This window comes from Vidua chalybeata, chromosome 28 (assembly GCF_026979565.1).
Source record: "Vidua chalybeata isolate OUT-0048 chromosome 28, bVidCha1 merged haplotype, whole genome shotgun sequence".
NCBI classification, from domain to species: domain Eukaryota; kingdom Metazoa; phylum Chordata; class Aves; order Passeriformes; family Viduidae; genus Vidua; species Vidua chalybeata.
Window position 1 is genome coordinate 3841079 of NC_071557.1, and position 13501 is coordinate 3854579.

Below are 13501 nucleotides of genomic sequence, written 5' to 3' on the forward strand. Positions count from 1 at the left end.
CATTTTGAAATGCTCTTTTCTTTCCGTGTAATCCCACCCCTGCCCTCCACCCTGCTGGGATTTTTCCCTTTTCAGTGGCTCCCACTTGCACTGTAGTTACATTTTGATATCCCTGAAGGCCAAATTGTGTTTGGGTCTTAAAATAACTTCTGTTTCAGGAGGAAATTTCCACGCTGGGATGTTTTATAACTATTCCCCATGTGATGGGGGGTTTATGTAAGGCTGGGAATGGGATACAGCAGCACAGGCCTCTCAATGAGATTTGCAAGTATTCATTAGCAAGCCTGTCAACTGCAAAGTATTTCAGCAAATAAAGGTTTCGAGAGGTCAAATTCCACGGTTTAAGGGTCCTTAAAGATGGATTTAGCTCGATTACAGGCGGAGCTGTGGTCAGTTGGGTACCCAGACCAGTTCTAGGAATTCCAGCTATTCACTGGGTTGTGCAGTGAGCCCCAGCTCTGGCAGGGGTTCATTAGTGGGTAATTAGTGGCACTGAGACCGTCACACACAGCTTTAATCCATGCCAGGGTGGCAGCTCTGGTGCTGTGCCCTGCACTGGCTCAGCTTTCTCACATCTGTGGGACATGGGAACGTAAGGACACATTTCCAGATGCCTTTGCCTGCAGAAAAACTCTTGTCTTCACAAGGGCCCGTGCCAAAATGCAGCAGCTTGATGATTTAGACACAAAATTGACGTGATACCCCACTCAGGAGCTTTGGTGCTTTAAGCTTTTTGGTGCTTTAGCTGGCTGGCAGCGAGTGGCTGCCTTAAAATCTGTAAGTCACATTTCAAACTGCAGCTGTCACTTGAGAAAGAGACAGATCTTGGTTGACTAATTTTGAACAATTTGTTAAAAAAAAATTTCAAGTTAAATTACGTTTTCTTTTGCCTGGCTTAGGGGAGAAAAACCCCACAATTTTGAGCCTTTTGGGAGCTCCCTCAGTTACCTGTGTCACGTGGAAGTGGAGCAGGACCAGGTGCTGAGATGTGATTTTCCATCCTTGTGCTGGTGTTTAATGGGATACAGAACAACCCAAGCTGGTAGCAGTGACCTCAGCACTGGAGAATGTGTTTGCAGTGTGTGTTTACCAAACCTCTGAGGGGGCTGTGTAGGTGGGGATGGAGCAGTAGCAGCTTGTTCCAGGTATTGCAGCCCTGCCATGGGCACCAGCTCTGCTTCATGAACCTGGCAGGATGAGCTGAATCATTCCCTGAGCCACCAGCCCTGACTTCACCGAGGTAAAGCTGGGGTTTCTGCACAGAGAAGCTCCCAGTGGGAGTTCTGTCCAGCCAGCCATGCTTGGGTGGCTCATGGAGTTTATGAAGTTTGAGTTTCTAATGCAGTTTTCAACATTTGGAATTGCCCATGGCCCAAACTGCTCCTGTGAACTTCACAACTCCCATTAATAACAAGCTTCTGGTTTGATCTTTTCTGTGCTCACTGTACACCATTTCCCCCCCAACACTTCCCCTCCTGTGAGCAGTTTCTGATCTTTACCTGAACCTGAGCAGTTCTTTTGCCTGCCCTCAATTCCTGAGCAATTCCTCGTGTCACACCTTGGGATCTCCTGTTAAAGGGAATCTCCTTCATTGCATGAATGCCAATATCTGTAGAATAGTTCAGAGTGCATCTGCAGTTAAGTAACGTCGGGATATTTGTTACACAAGGCACAGTGAGGTCAATAAGTTCATACTTGGTGCAGGTAGATCCTCTTCAGATCTCTACATCTTTAGGGAAGTATAAACATCAATGCTAAGAATGTCATCTTGAAATTCTCATGGTGTTTGTATTTATTAGTGGCAACCACTTGGAACATCTAATCTGCTCCCATCGAGCCAGCAGTTACACATGCACTCCAGAATGAGTGTGCTCAGAGTCATGCAGAGGGGAGGGATGGAGAGCTGCAGGCTGCACCTTCAGAGAGCAGTTCCTGTGCTGGGATGGTGAAAGCTGCACCTTCAGCACTCTGCTCCTCCACCTCAATGTCCCCCTGTGTCCCTGTGCCTGCCACCAGTGCCTGGCCCCTGGAGTCACCTGCTTGGTAACTCCAGGCAGGTGTTGTCGGCTCTTTGCCTCGTGAAGTCTTTGTATTTCTCTGTTGTTTGTTTTTTTTTTTTTTTTTTTTTGGTTTTTTTTTTTTGGGTTTTTTTTGTGAGAAATCCTCTTATTTCCCAGTTTTAAACTCAGTGAAGGGTGGTTTGAGTGCCCACCCACTGCAGTGACCCCACAGAATGTCACCATCTCTCCTCTCCCTTCCCACCAGGTTACCCCTGTTCCAAGCCAGTGCTTTTGCGTTCTTAGCACCTGCCAGAGCAATTCTCTCTCTGGAGAAGTGGAAGTGCAATAACACAGGTAACTGTTGTTTATCCTTGTTCAGGTTTAAGTGACAAATGGCCCAGGCCTCGTGGAGTGCAGCTGTCAGAACTTCTGATAGAAAAACTGGGAATAAAGGGCAGGGAATATGGAAAGCTCCTCTTTTTACAGTGTTAAAATACTCTGCCACAGAAGAGTCCTAAAAATGTCCTGTTTTTGGGGATTTTTTAATATGAAAACGTTGACAAAAGAACTATAACCATGGCATAAAGTAGTTCTTCTGTTCCATTTACATTCTGCAAATGTTCCTTCCCGTAATGTTCCAAATATTTGGAAATAGCGAGTCCAAGTGAACCCTTTGAAGTTGTGAGTGGGAGGGAGTTTGAGCAATGTACAGCATCACCTCCAGACCAGGATTTTACCCTGTTGAAGTCATACCTGACAGGTTTTGACAAGATTTGGGTGTTTTTTTTCACTCTTTCTCTGCTGCTGTCATCATCCTGGAAGGTTTGAACTTCAGAGGGAAGAGATTCTGGTTGGGATGGGAGCATTTGCTTTAGATTGGACTGGAAGGTGAAATGTCCCTGGCAGTTTTCTGTTCAGTGGGGGGTGGTTATTCAATACCAGGGTTCTGGGCAGTGGGAAGCAGCAGCACAGGGAATAATCAGGCTGCTCACTCCTGACTGAAGCTCTTCCCAGGGCTCCTTTGGACTCTCTAATAACTGAATTTCTGTTATTTGTGTGTTTATGCATCTCTGTTAACTCACATTCAAGATATGATTAATACCCAGCTTGTTGAAGGAAACTCTCTAATAACCCTGGGTGGCAAAGCCATTTTCCCCAGGACTCCAGCTTGTAAAAAAGAGCTTTGCTGCATCTTCCTCCTGCACTCTTTCACCTCCCAAAGCTGACAGGTGGGGATGTCACCACGGGTCAGCTCATTCAGAGAGTGACCTCCACTGGGGAGCAGCAAGCCCTGGAGTTTGAGATTCCTGGGGTGCAGCTGAGTAACTCCCCATTGGAGTGGGGACAGAACTCCTGAATGACCTTTCTGGCTGGAAGTCAGGGCATTTTCCTCTTGGAACCCTGGTTGCTGAGAATTTTGGAGCAGAGGGAGAAGGGAGGGGTTGGCTCCTGGGGAAGGTGAGCCTGGTGTCCCTTCATTTGAGCAGAACTTGCTCTCTGTGTGAACTGGGGCTCCTCTGCCAGCCGCAGCACGAGGAGGGATTTGATTGTTGTGGAATGGTGGCAGAGTGGCTGGGCAGTAAAAGAAATCCCTGTGTTTTTTCTCCCTTCTGCAAGATCTGACAGTTGCAAACGGAACAGCAGAGCTGCTGCACACGGAGCACATCTGGTACCCCCGGATACGAGAGGTAATGTGGGACTTGCCTTTTGCTGTCACTCTCTCCACTTCCAGTTAAGTTCCTCACTTAATCATCTGTGTGTTCTTGTCTTTAAGTTGGTAATTTCTTGTTTCACTGCGATCTCCATTTGAATTTATCCCTTTCCTCATTTCATGGAAGTCTTCATCTTTTCCACCTGCTCATTGCTGGACAGCAAATACCAGGAGTTAGTTACCACATCCCAAAAGACGTGCAGTGAAATGCTCAAGAGAGATGAAAACTCTTTCTTGTAACCTTGATTTGTGCTCGCTGGCAGCAGTTCAGCTGCTGCCAGGCCCCTTGCCTGCTGTCCCTGTGCAGTGGGGCTGGCCCTGGAAGGTGAATCTGCAGTTAGGAAATCTGGTTCCTTCCCAAGTGTCTTTTAAGTTGGAGACTCTTGTGATAAGAGGCCGTTTCTCCCAAAAGACTTGTGAAATCCCTGGAACTCCTTCTCCACTGCAGTGTGAAGTCGTGGTGCCCTGCAGGGCAGGCTGAGGGCTGTGCCACGCCAGGGTGGCAGGTAGAGTAGTCCAAATGAAGGCGTGTGTCATGGAATTGATCTCCCATCCCGTTGCTTTGGGCTGCCAACTTTTTCTTAATTAAAAACAACCCCTCTCTCTTCCCCATGTTCAAACCATAGCTACATCCTGCCAAGAGCCCTGCAGCCAAGAGGGCTGACAGTCTCCTGAGACCACAACGCTGCTCTAATCCAGCTTCTAAGGAGCACTTGTGACCAATGCAGCACACACTCTGCCCCTAGGAGCTAGGAGCATCACCTCGTGGCGCACCAACCCTTGCCGTTCGATCTGAGAGCTTAAAGGTTAGCCTGGACCCCAGGTCTCCTGTCTGACAGTGTGATGTGCTTTCCACACAGATTCCAGACTGGCCCACTGGTCTGTTGTGTAATAGTTTTGTGGAGAAAACCATAAGTGTTATGCTTAAAGCAATAAGTCACTTAAACATAATGAGCTGTTTTATGACAAAAAAAAAAAAAAATTTGCTGAGTTCTTCTGTGTCACTGAATTCTTTTAACTGCAGTTTGTAATCCAGAGCAGAAAAACAAAGGGTTTGTCTTTGCCTGTCAGATGGCACTGAGCTGCCTCTCTGCCCTGTTGTGTGTTCAGATCCAAGGTGCCATCATCATGTCCTCGCTGATCGAGGTGGTGATCGGGCTGCTGGGGCTGCCCGGGGCCCTGCTGCGCTACATCGGCCCGCTGACCATCACCCCCACCGTGGCCCTCATCGGCCTCTCGGGCTTCCAGGCTGCTGGGGAGAGAGCTGGCAAGCACTGGGGCATCGCCATGCTGTGAGTACCCCCCTTTCCTGCTGGGCAGGCAGAGATTTGGGGTGCCAGGGAGGAGGCAGCTCAGCTGCGTCGGTGCTGCTGGTGCGGAGAAGCACCGTGAGAAACACCAAGAGTCTGGATGAGGTCAGCTGGAAATGTGGGAATAAGGGCAGAGCAGCTCAGGGGAGTTGCCTGAAGCTTTTCTCTGGGAAGAAATCCTTCTCTGGGAGGGTGGGGAGGCCTCAGAGCAGCTGTGGGTGCCCCTGGAAGTGCCCAAGGCCAGGTTGGACAGGGCTTGGAGCACCCTGGGATAGTGAAAGATGTCCCTGCCCATGGCTCCTTCATGGACCTGGATGGGCTTTAAGGTTCCTTCCAATCCAAACCATTCCATGATAGTGTGAACTCGAGGAGAGAGGAAAGGACAGTGGCCAAAAATGAGGTGTGGAGAGCAGAATTTTATAAAGCAGGAGTTGGTCTGGGAGCCATTGGCTGGCTGGAGTTCAGTGCTGTAGAAAAGATGATTTAGCAGAGCAGCAGAGAGATGAAATGCAGTGAACAATTTGTATTTCTGGGCTGGCACTGCCTGTTTCCTCCCCTGCAGCAGCAGGTAAATCCCACTGGTGGTGCTGGTTCCTCTGCCATCTGTACTGGTTTGCTTACCTGTGCCCAAGAGAAACTCATTGGTGTGATGGCAAAGGGCACAAGCATTCCATAAACACCACCAGAGGCTGAGCCATGAGCAGAGAGGTTCCTGCCAGGGGACAAAAAGGCTTTTAGAGGGAATTTCAGGGCCTGAGGCGTGTGTGCCATCAGCTGTAGGAGCCAGAGAAATGAAAGAATGAAAAGGAATCAGTGAGGGAAATGAAGAGAAGGCAACAGCTCCCCGTGTGGGTAAGCAGCCAAATTCAGAGGCTGGGAACCCCATTTTAGGGAGAAAAGAGGCTGAAGGAGTTCCATGTGCAGCACCCACTGTGCTGGCTCTGGGAGCAGGAGGAATGCCTTGATGAGATCAGATTGTGATCTCACTAATCTGTTTGCACGGTGCTTTGAACATGTAAAGTATTCTGTAAGTGCAGCTTATGATTAAAAGGGCTCTTTAATTCTCTTTTATCTCGCATGTTGGCATCGTGAGTATTTTTGTGATTCTGTTGTGTTAAGCAGCTGGTCCAAAGGAACGTTTTATTTGTCTGTAAAACAAATTCTCTGCGAGTTGGGGCTAACGTTAAATGAATCAAGCAGATCTTTGAATTGGACATGGAAACGTGTAATTAAAGTTGACATTTTTGCAGATGGAAAGAAAAATAAATCAATTCAGGAGCGGGATTTAAATGGTACCCAGTCAATAAAGTATTTCTGGGTTCTGCCATGCAAAAATGTGCACTGGATTGTTGGAAACCACTCCACAGCTCTGGGGAGCCACTCAGAAGTGACTCCAGCTCTGTGGGATGTGACTCCTGGAGTTGTCCTGGCTGCTCTGATGAGATCAAGGCCCTGGATTTCTCCCTGGCCCTGCAGAATCAGCTGGGGGCCTCTGGGAGCTGATTGTCCATGTTGGATAGGATTCCCAATTTCCTGACTTGTTCCATGGCTGCTTCACTTCCTCAGACATTTGCACTGATATTTGTGAAGAGGAGAATTATTGCTGAGTTGGGCTTTGCCTGTTCATCCAGATTTTACTGGGGCATTCAAGGGTCTGGGGCTGTTTCACAGCCAACAGAACATTCATTGCAATCATTGAATATTGTATTTTTCACAGCTCTGTACTGAATCAAATCCAAAGTCCTCAGGGGTGGTGTGTGAGGGAGGGGAGCCCCTGGTGGATTTTTGGGGAGATTCTGGGTTTTCCTGCATGGAAAAGGTGTGCCTTTTGCTTTTCTTCTGGACTGCTGAGGGCTGTAAATGCCCCTCCTTTTCCTGGAGACTGGGGGAAAGAAAAACTGGTTTGTGTCTGATCCGGGGCAGAAGAGAGGCTGAAAATCCTCTTTTTATTTTTGAAGTCAGCTGATAAAAACATCATCTCAGATTTCAGCAGAGCTTTGCTTCTTCATACAGCTCCAGTCTTTGGGAGGCCCTTTCAGAGCAGAGCTGGGTTGAGAATTGAGAATTTCTCGTTCAGAATTGAGCAGCATGACCAGGCTTCTGATTTTTCAGGGCAGTGGGGGCTTATTTTAGCTGTAAAAAATAATTTTTAATGTATAGAGGAGCTTGGCAGTTTCACTGTCAGGGGGAAATGCAGAATAATTGAGACATCTAATACTGGTGAGCTGCGCTTGTAGCAAATCTTGGGGCTTGGGCTCCGTTCTGCTTCATTTGCAGCTAAATAATGAAAGATTCATATTAAAAAAAAAAAAAAAAGGGTTCTGAAGAACAGGAAAATTTCCCTGACAGAAGTTTCCTCAAGTGCTTTGGAGCTTCATGCAAATTTTGAAATGTAAAAATTGCTGTACACAGCCCTGCAGTTTTTCTGTTTCTTGCCAGGGGCTGGCAGCAAGTTTTGTGCTTTAAAGAGCAGCCCTGGACCACAGGTGGGGTTTGGGAGGAAAGGAGGGGCAGCAGAGGAATTTTAACTGAAATCTCCCTTCAGTCTGTCCCTGATTCATTTTATCTGCCTGCAGCTGCTGAGTTTTGCAGCACTGTAGAATTCAAATTCTGTTTTGGCATTTGAGGAATAATAATTTTAATCATTTTGCTGCCTTGTCGTCTGCTGAAATTGAAAATCTGCATTTATGTTCTATGTCCAAAGGGTCTGAAGAGGTTTGTGCCAAAAAGAATTTATCATATATTGGTGCTAATGACATTTCTCCCTTGTCCCACCCTCCTTCTCCTCCTTTTTTTCCTCAGGACTATTTTCCTAGTATTGCTGTTTTCCCAGTATGCCAGAAATGTCAAATTTCCCTTGCCCATTTATAAATCCAAGAAAGGATGGACAGCATACAGGCTGCAGCTTTTCAAGATGTTCCCTGTAAGTCATTGAACTTGTTCTTCCTTAGGCAAAAAAAAAAAAATAATAATCTGGGTTTTTTGAGGGGGGGGGCTGATGTTCTTGGTTTTGATTTTTCTTCACAACAGAATACTCACAAAGGTGAGATAAAAGCTCAGATGGCTTTATTGGAAATGCCATGGGTCATTGGCCAAAGGAAATATTCAGGTTTTTTGATGATTGGTTTTAAGGTATTTATAGTTCAGCGTGGTAAAAAGTTGATAGGTTAAGAAATGTTTGTAGTGTTTTGTAATTAAGAAATAATTTTTGGGTTTTAGTTGTGATGTTTTGAATTATAATATTTGTTTGTTTTTTTTTAATGAGATTGAAAATGGAATAAAAGTTTTTAAAATGTTCTTTGGTTATTTTATTTTTGGGTTAGACAAAGGGTATTGTCCAACAAATTAGACAAAACACTATAAACATTATATAGGTATATAATATTATAACACTATACTATAAGTACCTTAAAACCAATCATCTAAAACCACCCCTCATAAATCCTACTGCAATACATCTTCCATAATTCTAGTTCTCCAAAACATCTGATCTTATTTACAAAACCATCCTTTAAAACGTTTTTCCAACTCCATTTCTCTCTCAACATCTATCCTCCTCCATAACATTTCTAAATCAACATTTATCTCAAAGTAAATGTAGTATGTAAATAGTGTGTATTTTACATACTATTTACATACAGTATCTATATATTGTATGTATTTTACATGCATACAGTACATCTATGTATTTTACATACTATTTACATTCAGTATCTACATGTAGTATGTATTTTACATACAAATACATACAGTATCTATATATAATATGTATTTTACATACTACTGATATACAATATCTATATATAGTATATATTTTACGTACTATTCGCATACAGTATCTATATATCATATTTTACATACTATATGCACACAGTATATATAATAAGTATTTGACATAAATACATACAATATTTATATATAATATGTATTTTGTATGCTATTTACATACAGTATCTATATATAGTATGCATTTTACATGCTATTTATGTACAGTATATATAGTATGTATTTTACATACGATTTACATGCAGTATCTATATATGGTATGCATTTTACACACCAACCCATACCATATCAACCTTCTATCACACCCTAAAAGCTCTCCACCAATCCAGTTCCCCCAGCTCAGGCTCCCAGCTGTGCAGCACACCCCGAGTGGGAGCTGCGAGCTCGTTCAGCACCCTCTGTGCTCCTGTCCCCCAGATCATCCTGATTTATTTATCTGCTCCTGTCCCCCACATCATCCTGATTTACCTGCTCCTGTCCCACATTTCATCCTGGTTCACCTGCTCGTGTCCCCCAGATCACCCTGATTTACCTGCTGGTGTCCCCCAGATCATCCTGATTTATGTATCTGCTCATGTCCCCCATTTCATCCTGATTTACCTGCTCATGTCCCCTACATCACCCTGATTCACCTGCTGTGTGCCCCAGATCATCTTGATTCACCTGCTCCTGTCCCCCAGACCATCCTGATTTATTTATCTGCTTGTGTTCCCAGATCATCCTGGCCATCCTGGTGTCCTGGCTGCTGTGCTTCATCTTCACGGTGACGGACGTGTTCCCCCCGGACAGCTCCAAGTACGGCTTCTACGCGCGCACGGACGCGCGCCGCGGCGTGCTGCTGGTGGCCCCCTGGTTCAAGGTGCCCTACCCCTGTAAGTGTGTGCTCCCAGGAGCCCAGCAGGGTCCTTGCTCAGGTTCCACAGCTCTGCTGGCTCTGTCTGAGGTGCACTCCATAGCCCTGGTTCCCCAGGAGCCCAGCAGGGTCATTCCTCCTGTTCCACAGCTCTGCTGGCTCTCTCTCAGTGGTTTATTCCATAGCCCTGGTTCCCCAGGAGCCCAGCAGGGTCATTCCTCTGGTTCCCCAGAACCCAGCAGTGTTATTCCCCCTGTTCCAGAGCTCTGCTGCCTCTATCAATGGTATATTCCATAGCCCTGGTTCCCCAGAACCCAGCAGTGCCATCCCCCCTGTTCCAGGGCTCTGCTGGCTCTCTCTCAGTGGTTTATTCCAAAGTCCTGGTTCTCCAGGAGCCCAGCAGGGTCATTCCTCTGGTTCCCCAGAACCCAGCAGTGTTATTCCCCCTGTTCCAGAGCTCTGCTGGCTCTCTCTCAGGGGTTTATTCCATAGCCCTGGGGAACCCAGCAGTGCCATTCCCCCTGTTCCAGGGCTCTGCTGGCTCTCTCTCAGTGGTTTATTCCATAGCCCTGGTTCCCCAGAACCCAGCAGTGTTATTCCCCCTGTTCCAGGGCTCTGCTGGCTCTCTCAGTGGTGCCCTCCACAACCTTTGGGTGGTGGATGATCCGTCCCTGGCAGTGTCCCAGGCTGGGCAGGGCTTGGAGCAGCCTGGGACAGTGGGAGGGGTCCCTACTCATGGTTCTGGAGGGCCCCTCCCAGTCCAAACCATTCCACAGTTCCAGCACACACCACTCTCATTGCCTGCTGGTGGTTTTTCCTTGTTTTCCTCTTCAGCTACTGCCTTAAGGTCTCACCCAAGGAAGGCTGAGGTTCTGAAGCTGCAGTTTGCAGGATTGATCTGGGTGACTCTCCTGATAACAAGTGACTGGAGCTATAAGGTGGAATCCAAGGGCTGGCTGATTTATCAGTCCTTGGCAATGCTGTTGATGTTACACAGTGCCAGGGACAGGTTTTTACAGCTCTGCTGAAGTCACTGACTCTCATTGTCTGAAGAATCACTTCTGTGGGGAGTTCCTCCCAGCCTGCTGCACTTCCCTGCTCCAAACACACCCATTCCTGGACGAGCACAACTGTTCATGGCAGAAAAATGCCCTGACTTGCCAAGGCAGTGCTGGCACGGGCAAGTCAGAGAATGCCAGGCCCTGCTTATCAGAGGGCAATGAAATTATTTACAGGAGAGCACCAAACACTTCACACAACGTTCTGGGTGCGTTTTAATGTTGGCCACCTCTAAGTTTAGAGATGGCACAGCTGGTTCACCCTTCAGAAATGAGCAGGGTAATTAGGGAATATTATTCTTTCAGAATAGAAATACAGGAATTATCAGCTGTGCCACCACGTTGTGATGAGGCAGCTTTGTTGTGGTTTTCCATATGCTCTGGTTCTTAAAAGAAACCACTTCTAAAGCAGCAGATGAAGAACAGAAGCTTTTAGGAAAGAAGAGGAGGAAAACTTCTCCACCCTGATCAGCCCATTTGTATTTGTAAGCTTCATTCACTCTTGTGACTGAAGATCCCTTTGTTGCAGAAGGCTCATCTATTTCAAAGAGATAAAAGCATCAAGGCAATTGCTGTGTAAAACCTGCCAGGCTTTTCTGCAGGCTTAAATTAATCTTATTTTCTCTACTACAAAAATTTGGAGCTGGGAGGTGTTTGTGCAGTGATCAGAGCTGGTGGTTGTCATCCTCTTTGGTCCACTAAACTTGTGACCAAAGTGAGTTTTTGGAGCAATAATAATGCAGTGGCATTTGCCTCACTGGCCAGGATTGTTTTCTCATAAGCTGTAGCTCAAATTCCTGATTCCTGAACAGGAGGAATTTTTTTTTTTTTTTCAGTAGGGTTTTATAGTTCTCTGGGACTTTTCCAAGTGTGATCAAAGCAGTTGGTTTGGCGGTTTTTCCTTTGCTCCTTTCATCTCCTTGAACTCGCCAGACTGTGTTAGAATGAAGGGAGTTTGTTGTTCCCACCAAAGATAAATAAACAGTGCCTGGGGCAGTGCTGGGCACTGGGGAGGCCCCCCTCAATCCCAGGGTCAATTCTGGCCCCTCAGGACAAGGACATGGAGGGGCTGGAGCATGTCCAGGAAGGGAATGGAACTGGGGAAGGGGCTGGAGCCCCAAGGGGCTCAGGGGGAACTTCTGGCTCTGCACAAGTCCCTGTCAGGAGGGGACAACTGGGGTGGATTTGGGATCTTATCCCAAACAGGGATAAGGGACCAGGAGGATTTAGGGAACAGGGACAGGAGGAGAGGGAACGGCCCCAGGCTGTGCCAGGGGAGGGCCAGGTTGGATATTGGGGAATATTTCTTGCCCAGAAGGGCTGCCCAGCCCTGGAACAGTGCTGGAGTCCTCATCCCTGGGGGGACTGAGCAGTGCTGTGGATGTGGCACTTGGGGACGCGGTCAGCGCTGGCCTGGGCAGTGCTGGGGGATCCTAAAAGCCCTCCCCAACCCAAACCACTCCCCGATCCCAGCAGGTTTCTGTGTGTTTGGGTAGCCAGGCTGTGTGCTGGGGCAGGAGAGGTTTCAGTTCTGCTCTCTTCACAGTCCAGTGGGGCCTGCCCACCATCTCGGCGGCGGGCGTGATCGGCATGCTGAGCGCCGTCGTGGCCAGCATCATCGAGTCCATCGGCGACTACTACGCCTGTGCTCGGCTCTCCTGTGCTCCTCCTCCTCCCATCCATGCCATCAACAGGTCTGTTCCAGCCAGAAGTACCCCCAGTGTCTCGGCCTGTTTGGGTTTTTGCTTTTCCCCCCCCCCCCCCCTTTGGATAAGCAGGAACGTGCTCTGAGGTGAAATGTTGGTCAAGGTGCAGGGCCAAGGATCTGAAATGCAGGGTGGAACTGGCACCTTGGCTTGTTTTGTTACATTTGAATCCTAGTCCTCTTCCTGCTGGAGTCTGTGGAATTTACCAGCACAATTTCCATGAGGTTAGAGCTCTAAACTGGTTCTGGAATTGGGGCTGTCAAAATCACCTGGAATGCAGTTTAGAAACAAAGAGCAGTTCTGAAGTTTTGCTTGAATTTTTAATATAATTTCCTCAGTTTAAGAACATGGGGATCTAAGACTCAGGAGACAGAACCCCAGTGTGTTTCCCAGGTGTGTTGGAGCTTGAAACATGAATTGCAGTAATTCCATGGTGGAGCAGATGCCCCTGTGGCATTCAGGCATGGGGCACCCTCGCAGTGGATGTGTGCCTGCACCAAGGTGACTCCTGTGTTCTCTTTGGGATTTACAGGGGGATTTTCATCGAGGGCCTCTCCTGTGTTCTGGATGGAGTCTTTGGGACAGGGAATGGATCCACCTCCTCCAGCCCCAACATTGGGGTCCTGGGCATCACAAAGGTGAAGTGCTTAGCTGTGAGCCCTCAGGGGCTCGAGTGTTCCTTGTGTTCATGATTCTCTTCCAGCAGACCATTCTGCTCCATTCCTGTGCACACAAACTTCCCAGATCATTCTGAGTGTGCCTGACTGTCTGTACCAGCTCTTGTCTGAGGGAAATGCATTACTGTGCATCAGGACCTCAGAAATCCTTTTATTCCGAGGAAAAGGGAGTTGGAATCCCCATAAAGCAGATGCTGCTGCACAAACTGTCTCTTGGAAAACCCAGGCAGCATTCCAGGGCTCTGGGGTGGTTTGAGTTGAGGCATAAACACTGTAAACTGTGTAGAAATTGCTGCTTTTTGGATGTCTTGGCTCTGAAAGCATCAGTAGGAAGTGACTTTTTAATGCCTCACTTACACACAGTAAAATGCAACGTGAGGTGCTTGGGCTTTACTGGGAC

General features: G+C 47.3%; 1 protein-coding gene across 2 annotated transcripts in view; it reads left to right on the forward strand.

Moving 5' to 3' along the window:
* The window catches only part of SLC23A2 (solute carrier family 23 member 2), a 52710-nt gene that overhangs the window by 29263 nt on the left and 9946 nt on the right, over positions 1-13501 (forward strand). Inside the window, exons 6-13 of one of the 2 annotated variants that reach the window (XM_053966448.1) lie at positions 2266-2354; positions 3618-3688; positions 4458-4517; positions 4822-5003; positions 7824-7944; positions 9523-9679; positions 12265-12412; positions 12957-13062. In XM_053966448.1, coding sequence (XP_053822423.1) covers positions 2266-2354; positions 3618-3688; positions 4458-4517; positions 4822-5003; positions 7824-7944; positions 9523-9679; positions 12265-12412; positions 12957-13062 — 934 coding nt within the window. The remainder of the gene's footprint in view (positions 1-2265; positions 2355-3617; positions 3689-4457; positions 4518-4821; positions 5004-7823; positions 7945-9522; positions 9680-12264; positions 12413-12956; positions 13063-13501) is intronic. The other variant, XM_053966449.1, reaches the window with a different exon arrangement.